General features: G+C 47.3%; 1 protein-coding gene across 1 annotated transcript in view; it reads right to left on the bottom strand.

Moving 5' to 3' along the window:
• Positions 1-14,016, bottom strand: part of LOC129714803 (teneurin-3-like) — a 282,436-nt gene that overhangs the window by 195,161 nt on the left and 73,259 nt on the right. Inside the window, 1 exon segment of the mRNA XM_055664649.1 lies at positions 4,098-4,336. Within this exon segment, the coding sequence (XP_055520624.1) occupies positions 4,098-4,336 (239 nt within the window).

Below are 14,016 nucleotides of genomic sequence, written 5' to 3'. Positions count from 1 at the left end.
GATTCAGGTCTCTGAAGGCTCGCACCGGTAGACTAAAAAATAGTTTCTACCCACGTGCGATAAAAGAACTTAATTCCAACAGAGAACACTGGGGAAACAAAATGCAATTCCAATAAATGCCGCCAAATTATTTTAAAATACTTATTTATTATTTTACTAATAAGTGTACATATGTGTCAATGGTTGTCCTGTTTGTATTTTTTTAACCGGAGGAGATGAAATGGAACAGTATTGTGCAATGACAATAAACGTGTTCATTCATTCATTCAAGGTAGCCCACCCCGGTATAAATTGTCCCTGGTGAGTGTAGGATAGTGTTAGTGTACGCCAATCCGTGCCTGTTTCCGCGCTGTATCTCCAAACTAAACTAGACTTCAATTAAATAAATATGATAATATTTTGTTCTCTCATTAATTCTTTATACAACTTATTTGACCAAATAGAAACATAGAAACATAGAAGTTAGGTGCAGGAGTAGGCCATTCGGCCCTTCGAGCCTGCACCGCCATTCAATATGATCATGGCTGATCATCCAACTCAGTATCCCGTACCTGCTTTCTCTCCATACCCTCTGGTCCCTTTAGCCACAATGGCCACATCTAACTCCCTCTTAAATATAGCCAATGAACTGGCCTCGACTACCCTCTGTGGCACAGAGTTCCAGAGATTCACCACTCTCTGTGTGAAGAAAGCTCTTCTCATCTCGGTTTTAAAGGATTTCCCCCTTATCCTTAAGCTGTGACCCCTTGTCCTGGACTTCCCCAACATCGGGAGCAATCTTCCTGCATATAGCCTGTCCAACCCCTTAAGAATTTTGTAAGTTTTGTAAGTTTTGCAAATAAATACTAACTCCACCAACCGCAGCCAAAGAGCTGGGTAATTACTTGGAGAAACTCTCGTTGCTTTGGTTAGCAGGGCTGCGCTCGCAAGCATGGGGGGGAATTAATTCCTTTTTTTCTATTTAATTTCTTCATGCATTTATGTGTCACACTTGGGGAGTGAAAGGCCAGAGTGGGTAATGGGTTCCTGAAGGTATTCTCTCTGTCAATGAGGTCTTGTAATTGGACAAACTCTGGGATTTGGTGATCAGACAGGCTGTTTACACATTGCAACTGATTGGAGTGTTACAACTTGGAGAGGGAGAGGGAGAGGGAGAGGGAGAGGGAGAGGGAGAGAGGGAGAGGGTGGAGAGGGAGGGAGGGAGAGAGAGAGGCAGATAGAGCAAGGGAGAGGGAGAGGGAGGGAGGGAGGGAGGAAGAGAGAGGGAGGGAGGGAGGCAGGGAGGGAGAGAGAGAAAGAGAAAGTGCTGGCTCTGGAGAGGGTCCAAAAGTCTACAAGAACATCAGGATGGAACCGAGGTCTCTGGCGCTGTGAGGCAGCAACTCTACCACTGTGCCACCGTGATATCATGTCCTTATGGGTTAGGTTATTGTCACTTGAATCGAGGTAGAGTGAAGGTTTTTGTTGCGTGCCAACCAACCAGACAGCGGAACGACAATGCATGATTACATTCAGCGTGGAGATACAAGAAGAGCACATCGTTGAATCTTTCATGCACAGACAATGAGACATGTTGATCAATATAAGATGAAATCCATCATTTTTTGGTACAAATGATATTTGCTTTAAAAATGTATAACACAGAAATAATAACTACATTTTGATCCTGCTATGATTTATTTATTCTGTATTCGCGATGTGATTTGAAATGTAGCTTGATTTTATTTTGATGTAACGTTTCAAATCCACCACTGCTTTCCTGTCTGCCTCTAATATTAATGCATCCTGATGGGACCTTGTTTTTTAAGTTTTGGAATCAATCTTTTCGTCCTGTTTCTACCTGAGCTGTCAGCTGTTCATCACAAAGGAAGCTTTGAAAGGAGCCAGGGGGGTTCTCGAGGGACCCCATCAAAGCGAACCCCTGCTCAAGCTTTGTGTGTCTATCCAGTTTAAACCAGCATCTGCAGTTCCTTCCCACCCAAATCAAGGCTTGGCCATCCCAAGCCTGTGCAAGATGTTCTGTTAGACACTGTCAAATCTTCTGGAAACAAAATAATTTCTTCCCTCTCATTACTGCTACAATGGGAGGGGGGGGGGGGGGGGGGGGGGGGGGGGGGTGTGTTTATTTGATTTGGTTCAGAGATACAGCGCGGAAACAGGCCATTCGGACCACCGAGTCCGTGCCGAGTATAGGAGCAAAAAGGTCCTCGTTCATCAGTTAATTAAAGTAAGCATGCAGGTACAGCAGGAAGTGAAGAAAGCAAATTGCATGTTGGCCTTTATAACAAGAGGAGTTGAGTTTAGGAGCAAAGAGGTCCTTCTGCAGTTGTACAGGGCCCTAGTGAGACCACACCTGGAGTATTGTGTGCAGTTTTGGTCCCCTAATTTGAGGAAGGACATTCTTGCTATTGAGGGAGTGCAGCGTAGGTTCACAAGGTTAATTCCCAGGGTGGCGGGACTGTCATATGCTGAGAGAATGGAGCAGCTGGGCTCGTACACTCTGGAGTTTAGAAGGATATTGAAACATATAAGATTATTAAAGGTTTGGACACGCTAGAGGCAGGAAACATGTTCCCAATGTTGGGGGAGTCCGGAACCAGGGGCCACAGTTTAAGAATAAGGGGTAAGCCATTTAGAACGGAGACGAGGAAACACTTTTTCACACAGAGAGTTGCGAGTCTGTGGCATTCTCTGCCTCAGAGGGTGGTGGAGGCAGGATCTCTGGATACTTTCAAGAGAGAGCTAGATGGGGCTCTTAAAAATAGCGGAGTCATGGGATATGGGGAGAAGGCAGGAACGGGGTACTGATTGGGGATAATCAGCCATGATCACATTGAATGGCTGTGCCGGCTGGAAGGGCCGAATGGCCTACTCCTGCACCCATTGTCTATTGTCTATTGACCTGCGATCCTTGCACACTAACACTATCCTACACACACTAAGGACAATTTACACTTATACCGAGCAAACAAACCCAAGCCAATTAACCTACAAACCTGCACGTCTTTGGAGTGTGGGAGGAAACCGGAGGTCTCGGAGAAAACCCACACAGGTCACGGGGAGAACGTACAAACTCCGTACAAACAGACAATAGACAATAATAGACAATAGGTACAGGAGTAGGCCATCCTCTGAAATGGACCATACTCTTTGTTTCCTGTCTGACAACCACTTCTCTATCCATGTCAGCACTCTACGCCCAATGCCATGTGCCCTAATTTTGCCAACTAATCTCCTATGTGGGACCTTAACAAAGGCTTTCTGAAAGTCCAGGTACACTACATCCACTGGCTCTCCCTTGTCCATCTTCCTAGTTACATCCTCAAAAAATTCCAGAAGATTAGTCAAGCATGATTACCCCTTCGTAAATCCATGCTGACTCGGACCGATCCTGTTACTGCTATCCAAATGTGTCGCTATTTCATCTTTTATAATTGACTCCAGCATCTTCCCCACCACCGATGTCAGGCTAACTGGTCTATAATTCCCTGTTTTCTCTCTCCCTCCCTTCTTGAAAAGTGGGATAACATTAGCTATCCTCCAATCCACAGGAACTGATCCTGAATCTATTGAACATTAGAAAATGATCACCAATGCGTCCACTATTTCTAGAGCCACCTCCCTGAGGACCCTGGGATGCAGACCATCAGGTCCAGGGGATTTATCATCCTTCAGTCCCATTAGCCTACCCAATACTATTTCTCGCCTAATGAAAATTTCTTTCAGTTCCTCTACCCCCTTAGATCCTCTGTCCTCCAGTACATCTGGGAGATTGTTTGTGTCTTCCTTAGTGAATACAGATCCGAAGTACCTATTCAACTCTTCTGCCATTTCCTTGTTGCCCATAATAATTTCACCCGTGTCTGCCTTCAAGGGACCCACATTTGACTTTGCTATTCTTATCCCCTTAACATATCTAAAGAAGCTTTTACTGGACTCGGAGAAAGATCTCGGAGAAAACGCACGCGGGTCACGGGGAGAACGTGCAAACTCTGTACAGCCAGCACCCATTGTCGGGATGGAAACACCCGGGCTTCTGGCGCTGTGAGGCAGCGACTCGGCAGCCGCGCCGCCGTGCGCCGTTTTTGAACACTTACCTATGAAGTAGGAGAGGAGCACGGCCAGAATGACGGACACGCCCACTGCGCACAAGGCCGTGCATTTCCAGCTGCAGTACTTGGACGTTTTCTTGAACTTGAACGCACTGCGCGAGAGAGTGTTCCTGGGCAGAGGGCGCGGTGGCGGTGAATAGACGGCGCTGGAAGCCATGGTGTAGCCGGGGGAGGCGGTGCTGAACAGCGGTGTCGTCCCAGTTCCCGTCTTGAAGAGGAAGTGCCTGGGGAGAGAGAGGAAGGGGTGGGGGGGGGGGTTGGGGAGAGGAGAATCAGCAGGGCGCGACGGTGGGGGTACGCGAGGCAGAGCAACAAAGACCACGGGCAGACGCACGTCAAGGCTGCAAGACCGAGAGCGGGCATGCAGGGGTGGACCAAGACTCTACTCAATACGGACTTTACTTCAGGCTTTGCCTTCGACATTAGTGGCACAGAGTGGAAACAGGCCCAACTTGCCCACGCCGACCAACATGTCTCATCTACTCCGCCAACTTCAACAGCCCTATCTAGCTCTCTCTTGAAAGCATCCAGAGAACCTGCCTCCACCACCCTCTGATGCAGAGAATTCCACAGACTCACAACTCTCTGTGAGAAAAAGTGTTTCTTCGTCTCCGTTCTAAATGGCTTTCCCCTTATTCTTAAACTGTGGCCCCTGGTTCTGGACTCCACCAACATCGGGAACATATTTCCTGCCTCTAGCGTGTCCAAAAACTTAATAATCTTGTATGTTTCAATAAGATTCCCTCTCATCCTTCTAAACTCCAGAGTGTACAAGATGGGACACTAGCCCCCGCTTCCTGCGTTTGGTCCATATCCCCCCAAACTGGTCCTATCCATGTACCTGTCTAACTGTTTCTTAAACGCTGGGATAGTCCCAGCCTCAACGACCTCCTCTGGCAGATTCCAACTGAATATTTTCCCCTTCACCCTGAACCTTTGTCCGCTGGTCCCTGATTCCCCTACTCTGAGCAAGAGATTCTGTGCATCTAGCTGATTTATTCATCATGACTTTACACACCTCTATAAAATCACTCCTCATCCTCCTGCGCTCCAAGGAATAGAGACCCAGCCGACACAATCTCTCCCTGTGTTCCTTCTGCCTTTCTGCAGCTACCAACACTTAGCATAGAGTCACAGTCATAGACCCTTTGGCTCACCTTGCCCGCACTGACCAATAATGTCCCATCTACACTAGTCCCACTAGCCTGCGTTTGGCCCACATTCCTCTAAACCTGTCCTGTCCCATCTACCTGTACAAATGCTTCTTAAATTTTGCGATAGTCCCAGCCTCAACTACCTCCTCCGGCAGCTCGTTCCATACACCCACCAACCTTTCTGTGAAAAAGGTACCCCTCAGGTTCCTATGAGATGTTTCCCCCCCCCACCTTAAACCCATGTCCTCTGGATCTCGACTCCCCTACTCTGGGCAAGAGACTGATAATGATTGATAGTGATCAAACCAACCTCCCTTCCATTGACTCCATCTACACCTCACGCTGCCTCGGCAAGGCCAGCAGCATCATCAAGGACCAGTCGCACCCCTGGCCACTCCCTCTTCTCCCCTCTCCCATCGGGCAAGAGGTACAGAAGTGTGAAAACAAACGCACACCTCCAGATTCAGGGACAGTTTCTTCCCAGCTGTTATCAGGCAACTGAACCATCCTACCACAACCAGGGAGCAGTGCTGAACTACTATCTACCTCATTGGTGACCCCTGGACTATCTTTGATCAGACTTTACAGACTTTACCTTGCACTAAACATTATTCCCTTATCATGTATCTGTACACTGTGAACGGCTTGATTGTAATCATGTATTGTCTTTCCGCTGACTGGTTAGCACGCAACAAAAGCTTTTCACTGTACCTCGGTACACGTGACAATAAACTGAGCTGATTAACTAATACATTACTTTGTTTTGACAGACCTGACTGCAACATTGAATAGGCTTTACCAAAGGAGATGAACCGATCTCAACGAGGTTAGCAATTTACCAAGTTATTTGGCAGGCTTCAGGAGCACAGCCACACCATCCTCTGTGCCTTATTTCACTTTTATCCCCCTCTCCCCCTGCCCCGTCACCCCCGTACCTCACTCTAGCTTTACATTTCACTCCTCATTTCTACTTATCCGACAGCCTTTTTCACAACCCGAAACGTCACCTTTTCATGTTCTCCAGAGATGCTGGCTGACCCGCTGAGTTCATCCAGCACTCTGTGAAACGTCACCTATCCATGTTCTCCACAGATGCTGCCTGAGCCGCTGAGTTACTCCAGCACTCTGTGAAACGTCACCTATCCATGTTCTCCAGAGATGCTGCCTGACCCGCTGAGTTACACCAGCACAGCAGTGTCGATCTTAAATTCTTATCTGCTTGCACATAATCTGCATCCCCCCATATCCTCTTTTGTACCTGCCTCAACCAGGTCATTGCAGGCATCCACCACCCATTGTGTCAAAATAACTTGACCCACACCTCTCCCTTAAACCTTGGCCCTGTCACCTTGTATGACTGACCTGGCCAATGCATTTCGTTGTCTCTGTACTGTACACTGACAATGACAATTAAAAATGAATCTGAATCTGAATCTGAATCTGAAATTCCTTGTATGTTGCAAAACATACTTGGCAAATAAAGTGTGATTCTGATTCTGATTCCGATTCTTAAATCTACGCCCACTAGTATTTGATTTATCCACCCTGGGAGAAAGGTTTTGACTGTCTACCCTATCTACGCCTCTCATAACTTTATACACTTCTATCGGGTCTCACCACAACCTCTGACGTTCCAGAGAAAACAATCCGAGTCTGTTCAATCTCTCCCTCCTAATGCCTCCTAATCCAGGCATCATTCTGGTTAAGCTCCTCTGCACCGGCTCCAAAGCCCCCACATGCTTCCTGTAATGGAGGGGACCAGAACTGCACGCAATACTCCACATGCGGCTCAACAAAACACCTACAAAGCTGCACCACGACTTCCTGAGTCTTACACTCAATGTGTGGGAAGGAACTGCAAGGGTTTGGTTGACACCGAGATGGACTAAATGCTGCAGTGACTCAGCGGGACAGGCAGCAAGTCTCAGCTGTAGAGTTGCTGCTCACAACGCCAGAGACCCGGGTGTCATCCTGACTACGGGTGCTGTCGGTACGGAGTTTGTACGTTCTCCCCGTGACCTCCGTGGGTTTTCTCCGAGATCTTCCGTTTCCTCCCACACTCCAAAGGCGTACAGGTTTGTAGGTTAATTGGCTTGGGGTCAATGTATCAATGTGGAATTGTCCCTCGTGTGTGTAGGATGGCGTTAGCGTGCGGGGATCGCTGGTCGGCGTGGACTCGGTGGGCCGAAGGGCCTGTTTCCGCGCTGTATCTCTAAACTAAACCAAACTAAACTAAATGTGATGTTTCGGGTCGAGACCCTTCTTCAGACTGAGAGTCAGGTGAGAGGGAAACTAGAGGCGTAAAAACCTCTGGAACCAGAGGCCACAGTTTAAGAATAAGGGGCAAGCCATTTAGAACGGAGACGAGGAAACACTTTTTCACACAGATAGTTGTGAGTCTGTGGAATTCTGTGCCTCAGTGGAGGCCGGTTTTCTGGATACTTTCAAGAGAGAATTAGATAGGGCTCTTAAAGATAGCGGAGTCAGTGGGATATGGGGAGAAGGCAGGAACGGGGTACTGATTGGGGATGATCAGCCATGATCACATTGAATGGTGGTGCTGGCTCGAAGGGCTGAATGGCCTCCTCCTGCACCTATTGTCTATTGAAATGGTACAAAATGCCCCGACACATGAAGGCGAGCAGACCACTGCGTTAGGGGTGCTACAGCGAGGCTTTGTGCAGACTAGGGGCTGGAACGTACAGCTGAGCTGAGAACCCAGTGTTGTACTCGAGATCACACATGAGGACAGCTACCGTCGAGCAATTACTCTTTTTAGTTTAGATTTCCAGAGGCAGCAGTGTTTTATTTTAACTTTAATGGGCTGACTGGTCTACTCTTAGGACAGGTGCAGGTAGGAACATGCAGGTGCTGGTTTACATCGCTGGTGTAACTCTGGAAAGGATCTCGAAGAAGCGTCTATTCTACATATTCCTTGACCCTTTTGATATCTCGTTTTCACACCTTACCCTTCCATACCTCTCTTTTCCCTCTCCCCTGACTCAAGGTCCGAAGAAGGGTCTCGGCCCTAAAGGTCACCCATTCCTTCTCTCCAGAGATGCTGCCTGGCCCGCTGAGTTACTCCAGCATTTTGTGTGTGTGTTTCAATAGACAATAGACAAGAGACAATAGGCGCAGGAGTAGGCCATCACCGCCATTCAATGTGATCATGGCTGATCATCCCCAATCAGTACCCCGTTCCTGCCTTCTCCCCATATCCCCTGACTCGCTATTTTTAAGAGCCCTATCTAGCTCTCTCTTAAAAGCATCCAGAGAACCGGCCTCCACCGCCCTCTGAGGCAGAGAAAAAGTATTTCCTCATCTCCGTTCTAAATGGCTTAATCTTTTTTCTTAAACTGTGGCCCCTGGTTCTGGACTCCCCCAACATCGGGAACATGTTTCCTGCCTCTAGCGTGTCCAAACCCTTAACAATCTTATATGTTTCAATGAGATACCCTCTCATTCTTCTAAACTCCAGAGTATACAACAAGCCCAGCCGCTCCATTCTCTCAGCATATGACAGTCCCGCCATCCTGGGAATTAACCTTGTAAACCTACGCTGCACTCCCTCAATAGCAAGAATGTCCTTCCTTAAATTAGGGGACCAAAACTGCACACAATACTCCAGGTGTGGTCTCACTAGGGCCCTGTACAACTGCAGAAGGGCCTCTATGCTCCTATATTCGATTCCTCTTGTTATGAAGGCCAATTGGCTTTCGTCACTGCCTGCTGTACCTGCATGCTTACTTTCATTTAGGGAAGTACATTTTCTGGGCCTTAACTGGAGCTGCTGCTTCAGAAATCAGTATTTGTTTGACCCAGAGAAGTAGAAACATCGGGGAGAGCTGCAGACCGGGCGGCCTGGTGGCGCAGCGGTAGAGTTGCGGCCTCACAGCCACAGAGACCTGGGTTCAATCCTGACTACGAGCCCTGTCTGGACGGAGTTTGTACATTCTCCCCGTGCTCATGTTTCCTCCCACACCCCAAAGACACGCAGGTTTGTAGGTCAATTATTTTGGTAAAATTGTAAAAAAAACTCTCCATAGTGTGTGTGTAGAAAAGTGTTATGGGGCTGTCACATTTGGGCGACCTAATTGGCGAGTTTAGAAGAGTTTAAAAGAATGACATGTTGAAGACCTCCTTCCACTATGTTGAAGACCAGCCTCGACTAGCTAAGACTAGCTACGACTAACTTCGGGAAAATTGGACACCGAACAGTGGAGAGTGTAGACGACCTCCTTCGATCTCCTTTGACCCCCCCTCCAACTACATAGAAACATAGAAAATAGGTGCAGCAGGAGGCCATTCGGCCCTTCGAGCCAGCACCGCCATTCATTCTGATCATGGCTGATCGTCCCCTATCAATAACCCGTGCCTGCCTTCTCCCAATATCCCTTGACTCCACTATCCCCTAGAGCTTTATCTAACTCTCTCTTAAATCCATCCAGTGACTTGGCCTCCACTGCCCTCTGTGGCAGGGAATTCCATAAATTCACAACTCTCTGGGTGAAAACGTTTTTTCTCACCTCAGTCTTAAATGACCTCCCCTTTATTCTAAGACTGTGGCCCCTGCTTCTGGACTCGCCCAACATTGGGAACATTTTTCCTGCATCTAGCTTGTCCAGTCCTTTTATAATATTATATGTTTCTATAAGACCCCCCATCCTTCTAAAGTCCAGTGAATACAAGCCTAGTCTTTTCAATCTTTCCTCATATGACAGTCCCGCCATCCCAGGGATCAATCTCGTGATCCTACGCTGCACTGCCTCAATCACAAGGATGTCCTTCCTCAAATTAGGAGACCAAAACTGTACACAATACTCCAGATGTGGTCTCACCAGAGCCCTATACAACTGCAGAAGAACCTTTTTACTCCTATACTGAAATCCTCTAGTTATGAAGGCCAACATTCCATTAGCTTTCTTCACTGCCTGCTGTACCTGCAGACCAACTTTCAGTGACCGGTGTACAAGGGCGCCCAGGTCTCGCTGTACCTCCCCCTTATCTAACCTAACCCCATTGAGATAATAATCTGCCCCCTTGTTTTTGCCGCCAATGTGGATAACCTCACATTTATCTATATTATACTGCATCTGCCACGCATCTGCCCACTCACTCAACCTGTCCAGGTCACCCTGCAATCTCCTCTTCACAGTTCACACTGCCACCCTGACTATGATGAAGTCTATCTACGACTACCTTCGACTACCCTCGATTACCTATGACTAACATGCCGACCTACTACGACTAAACCTACGAGTAAAAAAAGTATTGTTTTTTTCCATGGCGATCTTTTTTTACTCGCGGGCGGTTTTTTAACCATATTGAAAAAAAACGCCGCGACCTAGCTGAAGCCTCAAGTACACGGAGACCACTCTTGAGCATGAAGGAGAGTTACAAAGACCTCCTAGGACCTCGTGTCGACCATGCTGCGACTATGAGTCGAGGGCAAACTGGCCAGAACTGGCGGATTAGGTAGCCCAAGTGGGACAGGCCCTTTTGTGTGCGGGGATCGCTGGTCGGCGCGGACTCAGTGGGCCGAAGGGCCTGTTTCTGCGCTGTAACTCTGAACTAAACTAAACTAAACATTCCTGACTCACCTCTATTCAAGACATCCTGTCATTATCCAAAAACGATGACATGAAGACTATTTCAGTGTCTGGGAAGTCAGAAGTTGTTACCCATATCACTGAGTTTGCAAGGACGTCGTATTAATAGTGCTTTAAAGTGATTGTGCTGTTTAGGCAGAAGGCTTGGTGGACGTTCAGTTCTGTTTAGTTTAGTTTATTGTCACGTGTACCGAGGTACAGTGAAAAGCTTTTGTTGCGTGCTATCCAGTCAGCGGAAAGACAATACATGATTACAATTGAGCCGTCCATAGTGTACAGATACATGATAAAGGAATAATGTTTAGTGCAAGGTAAAGCCAGTAAAGTCCGATCAAGGATAGTCCGAGGGTCACCAATGAGGTAGATAGTAGTTCAGCACTGCTCTCTGGTTGTGGTAGGGTGGTTCAGTTGCCTGATAACAGATGGGAAGAAACTGTTCCTGAATCTGGAGGTGTGCGTTTGTTTTCACACTTCTGTACCTCTTGCCTGATGGGAGAGGGGAGAAGAGGGAGTGGCCAGGGTGCGACTGGTCCTTGATGATGCTGCTGGCCTTGCCGAGGCAGCGTGAGGTGTAGATGGAGTCAATGGAAGGGAGGTTGGTTTGTGTGATGGTCTGGGCATTGCGTTAGACATTGACATTGTGGGCTGAAGGGCCTATTTCTCACGTTTACACCTCACGCTGCCTCGGCAAGGCCAGCAGCATCATCAAGGACCAGTCGCACCCTGGCCACTCCCTCTTCTCCCCTCTCCCATCAGGCAAGAGGTACAGAAGTGTGAAAACAAACGCACACCTCCAGGCTCAGGGACTCGGTAGGCCGATGGGCCCGTTTCCATGCTGCACCTCTGTTGAAACCCAAGTTGAATCCCAACAGATTTTTTTCAATATCATGTTAAGAGCAAGCACAATGTGTTAAAGCATACGACAACAAGGCAGTTATACATGAGGGACTGCAAGGCAGCATCAAGCACGAGAAAGCAGGTGGCATCTTCATGCAGTCAGTACACCACACAATAGTTTAGCTCAGTTTAGTTTATTGTCACGTGTAACGAGGTCAAGCTTTTGTTGCGTGCTAACCAGTCAGCAGAAAGACAATACACGATTACAATTAACCTACCACAGTGTATAGATACATGATAAGGGAATAATGTTTAGTGCAAGTTAAAGCCAGCAAAGTCCGATCAAGGTTTAAGTTTAAGAAGAGCATAGTCAAAGTAGGAAATGTTGCTGTGGGAGTTGAGATTTAAGAGTGGCGAGCGATTGTAATATGAGCTTGTGGATCTGCTTCTGTGGCCAGCACGCAAACTGTCGCCTGGGCAGGGCGCCATCTTGGGAAGCAATACTGGAGTCCAGAGTGCAAATTAACAATACCAGGGCTGCGAGAAATGAATAGCCACCGGCCAATAAAGCAAAAGCAAAAATTAGCAAAGTTAAGCATTTCTCAACTGCGGTTTTTTGTTTTTCAAACTTTGAGACATTAATGCAAACAAATGTTACATTCAGGATAGGGAAATAACAGCAGAAAATGATGCAAGCTGACACACATGTTATGGGCAGGGTTAGGTTCAACTCTGCTTCAGGGTAAAACCAGGTTGGAATTGAGCCAAATATATTCATTTCTACAGGTGCGTAAGTTATAAGTTATAACTCTCATCTTCCAATTAACTTTTTCTTCAATTTCCAAGTATTAACCATCCACAAATTGCTTTGCCTCTATGATATTAATATTTGGGGCAGAACCTATGAAGAAATCACTCCCAAAATCACATATCTGCCAGCATTTGGATAATAGGATTTTTCTTGATCTGTGTGTTTGTTTGTTTTTTTGAGGTGTTGCAAGTTGGAATGTCAAAGGTGAGAGGGTGCCGCTTTAAGGTGAGAGGGGTAAAGGTTAAAGGAGATGTGCGGGGGCAAGTTTTTTTTACACAGAGGGTGGTGGGTGCCTGGAACGCGCTACCAGGGGTGGTAGTGGAGGCAGATATGATAGTGGTGTTTAGGAGACGTTTAGATAGGCACGTGGATATGCAGGGAATGGAGGGATATGGATATGGAGGCAGATATGAGTTGGTCTTGACATCATGCTCAGCACAGACATTGCTGGCTGAAGGGCCTGTTCCTGTGATGTACTGTTCTATGTTCTATGCTCTCCTGTCAGAAACTACATATAACATATAACAGTAACATTGTAAGTCATCCCTAATGTACAGATTGTGATAGTGTACGGGGTGATCATTGGTCGGCGCAGACTCGATGGGCAGAAGAGCCTGTCTCCATTCTGTATCTCTAAAGTCTAGAGTAAAAGCCTTAAGCGCCAGCGAACCCAGGTTCGATCCTGACCTCGGGTGCTGTCTGTGGGGAGTTTGCACGTTCTCCCTGTGACCACGTGGGTTTCCTTCAGTTGCTCCGGTTTCCCCCCACATCCCAACGATGTGTGCGTTTGCAGGTGAATATTAACCCTCAGTAAAATTGCCCTTAGTGTGTAGGGAGTGGGTACAAAAATGGGGCGACATGGAAGTAAGTAGCGAACGGGTCATCAATGGGCAGCATGGACTCGCTGGGCCGAAGGGCCTATTTCCATGCTGTATCTTTCAATCAATTCACTTTTTCAATGAGGTCCCCCCTCATTCTTCTAAACTCCAGCGAGTACAGGCCCAGTGCCGACAAACGCTCATCACATGTTAACCTACTCATTCCTGGGATCATTCTTGAAAACCTCCTCTGGACCCTCTGCAGAGCCAGCACATCCTTCCTCAGATATGGTGCCCAAAATTGCTCACAATATTCTAAATGTGGCCTGACCAGCGCCTTGTAGAGCCTCAGCATTACAGGGTCTTGGTGAGACCACACCTGGAGTATTGTGTACAGTTTTGGTCTCCTAATCTGAGGAAATACATTCTTGCCATAGAGGGAGTACAGAGAACGTTCACCAGACTGATTCCTGGGATGTCAGGACTTTCATATGAAGAAAGACTGGATAGACTCGGTTTGTACTCGCTAGAATTCAGAAGATTGAGGGGGGGGATCTTATAGAAACTTACAAAATTCTTAAAGGGTTGGACAGGCTAGATGCAGGAAGATTGTTCCCGATGTTGGGGAAGTCCAGAACGAGGGGTCACAGGTTAAGGATAAGAGGGAAGTCTTTT

Source organism: Leucoraja erinacea, chromosome 41 (assembly GCF_028641065.1).
Source record: "Leucoraja erinacea ecotype New England chromosome 41, Leri_hhj_1, whole genome shotgun sequence".
NCBI lineage: Eukaryota > Metazoa > Chordata > Chondrichthyes > Rajiformes > Rajidae > Leucoraja > Leucoraja erinaceus.
The sequence above is the reverse complement of the archived record's forward strand: the minus strand, read 5'-3'. Positions and strand labels throughout refer to the sequence as shown.